Source organism: Nanorana parkeri, unplaced genomic scaffold (assembly GCF_000935625.1).
Source record: "Nanorana parkeri isolate BGI_ZX_2015 unplaced genomic scaffold, ASM93562v1 scaffold91, whole genome shotgun sequence".
Taxonomy (NCBI): Eukaryota; Metazoa; Chordata; class Amphibia; order Anura; family Dicroglossidae; genus Nanorana; species Nanorana parkeri.
The window spans coordinates 1309783-1314096 of NW_017306359.1; the positions used below are offsets into that span (position 1 = coordinate 1309783).

Sequence of the window (4314 nt, forward strand, 5' to 3'; positions counted from 1 at the left end):
TAGCTAGCTTATGCATTTGTGATTTGCCATGTTTATATAAAAAATTTGATAAAACCCTTTTGGATTTATTTCAACTGTTCTGTTCACAGCTATCCATATGTAAACTAAAACCAAGCTTTTGGCATCTTTTGAAGTCGTGCTGGTGCCTAATAGTACTGGTGGTAATGATGACATAGAGAAATGGCGGTATGGGAACATATTGGGCAATCCACTAGATCTTGTGCTATTCATTAGTGAAATTCACAAATGTTTACACCTGACAAATGAAAAACAGAGCAAATATATCCCAGATCACCCTGGTACAATAAATGTTAATGTTTAAAAATTCAATTCTGATTCTTGTAAGCAATATGCCATTATTTACAGGGTTATTCACAAAAGGGTGAAGAGTTTAGAGAAGGCAGGAGAAGTGAACAATCTAGGACAACATTGCTGAACTGGAAAGTTAGCTGAATTGGAGAATTCTTTCCAATCAGCTATTTTGTCCTAGATTGTTCACTTCTCCTGCCTTCTCCAAACGCTTCACCCTTTTGTGAATAGCCCTGTTTGTTACAAACCCTCAAAATTGCAATATGCAACTGAGCTTTGCATTTTCCTAATTGCTATGTATGGAAGAATCTTGAGGTTCCAAGTAATGTCTAATGAGCCAGGGGATGTTCCTTTAACATCGGTAAAGAAATAGAAAAAGACATAAACCATATGATGCCTATTTTTATGTATAATGTATTTCGTTTACATGCAAGAAAACTGTGGTTTATCTTTAATTCCACCGTGCTTCAAAGGGGTTATATGTAATTGCACCATCTTAGATTGCTAAAATTAGCAAATAGCTACCTAAATAAAGAGGAAGCTGCAGATGGCTTTAATTGCCTAAAGTGTCTACAAATATATATTTTATTTTTTTTCATAACAGAGTGATGTTGGTAGTGAGCTCTTTATCAAAAATGCACAACTCAAGCATGCTGGAAGATATATTTGTATTGCACAGACCATTGTGGACAACTCTTCTGCATCAGCTGACCTGGTAGTCAGAGGTAATCATTGCTGTGTATGATAAGCATGTAAAAGTAGATGGTCAATCAATTGTATATTATTCATGTACCCTGAAATATTCAGCATTCCTATTTAAAGTGAATGTATAGCCAATTTTATTTTTAAGTTTTAGATAGAGAAGGGGAGTTAGATTCTCTGTCAGGTTTGTATTGCAGTATTTGGCCATTGGCCATTCATCCTCTCTACTAGTACTTGTGAACATTGTCAAAGAGATAGAAAGCTTGGAAATCCCAAATTTGACACGTGTCAGAACAAGATGAGATGGTAAGTCTCCCAATGGGAACATCTGTTGCTGTGACAACTGCGCAAGATGGGCATTCAGTTTACATTGGAATTACTTACTTTCACTTCTTGTTGTGTCATGCAAATCTCCCCAAGGGGACACTAATGTCAAAACATAAACCAACAGCGGTATACCCTTCTCTCATCTTTCTAAAAACCAAAACAACGTTTTAAACTTCAAAAACTTAGGCATTAAAACTCTTTATACAAATCTGGGGAACTCTCTATAACTGCAAGAGAAAGACGTTGTAATGTTTAATGAGTAAGCAGTCAGTAACATTTTAGCCTTATTAGTTTTAATATGGCTCTAAAAGTGTGGTTTTCCATTGTTAGTTTATAGTGTGATAATGTTGTTGCTGTTATTATTATTATTATTATTGTAAAACATGCTTTTACACTTCTATATTACATGATCTGCACTGCTTTCTTCTGTACTGGAGTACTATCTTTTTCTTTGCTAGGTCCTCCAGGTCCTCCTGGTGGTGTTAGGACAGAAGAAATAAAAGACACAACTGTGAAACTTACATGGAGTAGTGGGACAGACAATCACCAGCCAATTTCTAAATATACTATTCAAGCTAGGAGTTCATTGTCAGAAGAATGGAGGAATCCATTGCCAGAAGAATGGAAGGATGTGAAGACGGGTTGGTTAAAAACTTTTTATGCGCTACACAGAATTCTGCTGTATGCCTATTCTCTTTTACATAGTTTACCTTAATCCTTCTGCAGATTTTCCCTTTGATCAACAGATTGCATTGAGAAACATGGAGAAGCAGAAATTAGAACGGTTCATTATGAATGAGGGCATGGGAGTCAGGAATACAACAGGGCAGCATTTATGAGCCCAGAGGTGCATAACAGAGCGTTATGGAGGGGGAATAGGATGGCTGGGATTGGAATAGAAGCAGCACAGAGAAGAAAGAACTAGAGTGTTTGTAGTATAAATAAAACAACAAAGAGGGTGTCTGGTACCCTTAAACTCTGAAAGTGGAGACAAGATAGTTAGATTCTAGTTAGATAGTGTTAATTAGATAGTGTTTAACCTCCCTGGCGGTATTCCCGAGTGTGGCTCGGGGTTAAAAAGGAGCCTTACAACAATAAGAGTGAATAAAAAAACTGAAGCCCAGTGCAGTTTGGCTGACCTCACTGTATGCATTACATCCTGTAACTTTCAACTTTGCCTGGAGGTTTATTGCCATTTAACGGTTTAATGTGCTTTTCTTTAAAAGAATGTTGTCACTGATGCTTTTCATTTTATGTGGTTTATATCAAAGAAGAAAAATGTGAAAGCAAAACTTTAATATTTCTTTACATCAGAATATGACTTTATGTTGTTACCCATGCAATAATGTTCCTTTCCTTACTTAGAGATTCCCAATATTGAAGGAAACATGGAGTTGGCAAGGGTAATAGACCTAATTCCATGGATGGATTATGAATTTCGTGTAATAGCAACCAATACATTAGGTAACGGTGAACCTAGTTTGCCGTCACCAAAAATTAGAACAGAGGGAGCTGGTAAGTCTTGTGTACTGCATAAAACATTAACTGTGTGGGCATAAAAAGCTTGTATTATTTTAGAAAGTGTTAAAATGTGGGTGTGCTGGATTCATCAGAATAAGTGAGTTGATTGGTTGGATAGAGGTGAAACACTGCTGACTGTTATCATCTAGTCATGTGCAAGCAAATTTACTTTTATGTATTATCCATGTGATTGAGTATTCCCCTGCAGAGTGAACAGTTTATTGACTTTGAGTAAATAGGCCCCATCATAACTGATTGTGATTGGACACCTGTTCTCCTGCTCTAGCAACCAGAGCCACAATTGCTGCATTTTCCTGTTTTACATGATTTGACACTAATGAAGCTTATTTGCATTCCTGCACTCAAAATTGTAGCTTGGAATACTAATCAGTAAGGACTGTTTCATTCTACTATACAAATAGAGCTATTTCAAAGTGCTTATTTTTGTACAGAATAGAAATGTCATGCAACCAGTATATGTTTACAGTAACCCTATCACTATAGAAATCTTTAAAAGCAAGTCATACCTGTAAAATAAGACAGTACATAGTTACTTTCCTGCTTTCCCACTGCTGAGAATTCTTCTGCTGAAGTCTGTAGGGAAACCAACACTTCAGGGAGTGTTGATCTCACTGGTTCCTCCTGCTGACCTTCACATTAATACTGTATCCTGTAATGGGTGGAGATCAGAGGGAGGCACTAGTGAGCGCTGTGGGGGACCCAGGAGATTGACACTTCTGGAAATGTTGGTTTTCCTTTGAACTTTAGTAGAAGATCGGAGCCGTGTCGGTGGTACTGCAGGCATGGCTTCCTTTGAAAGTTTTTCTATAGAGTTGTGTTAAACATACATTAGTTGCAGGAAAGTTCCACTCTGTACTAAAACAGGGACTTTGATTTAGCTATGTATGTATAGTTACATGAAATGCTCCCTACTGATTAGCATTTTAACCCTTTCGCTGCCAAGCCCTCCGGAACATTTTTCAAATCAGCTGGCCAAGCCATTTTTTAATTTTCTGCAATTTTTTCCTATTGATTTGATTTTCAACTGCTGGGTTGCTAGCGTTTGTAAAAGACCCCCCAAACCATATATTTTCTGAAAGCGCAGGCCCGGTAGAATAAAAAGATGGTGATACTAAATTTGTAGGCCCTGCGATAATTGCGCAAATGTTTCCCAAATTAATATTAAACCGATAAAAATACACAATTCAATTGTTAAAACACACCAAAATCAGTATCCGTGCACAAAAAAAAATATTTTTTGACTAAATCTAAAAGATAAAACTGTATTGAGTTAATAAATAACAAATATTAGCAAATTTGTAATTGCGCCTTTTTGCGAAAAGGTAAAAAAATGAAGGTATGCAAAACTGTAAATAATCGACTTATGTAAAAAATTGTTTTGGTGTTTGTGTTGTGATAAAATGATACAGGTGTATATTTAATTGCAACACAAGG

General features: G+C 36.5%; 1 protein-coding gene across 1 annotated transcript in view; it reads left to right on the forward strand.

Moving 5' to 3' along the window:
• CNTN1 (contactin 1) overlaps positions 1-4314 on the forward strand; it is an 84837-nt gene that overhangs the window by 69141 nt on the left and 11382 nt on the right. Inside the window, exons 14-16 of the mRNA XM_018552525.1 lie at positions 914-1034; positions 1797-1979; positions 2704-2853. Coding sequence (XP_018408027.1) covers positions 914-1034; positions 1797-1979; positions 2704-2853 — 454 coding nt within the window. The remainder of the gene's footprint in view (positions 1-913; positions 1035-1796; positions 1980-2703; positions 2854-4314) is intronic.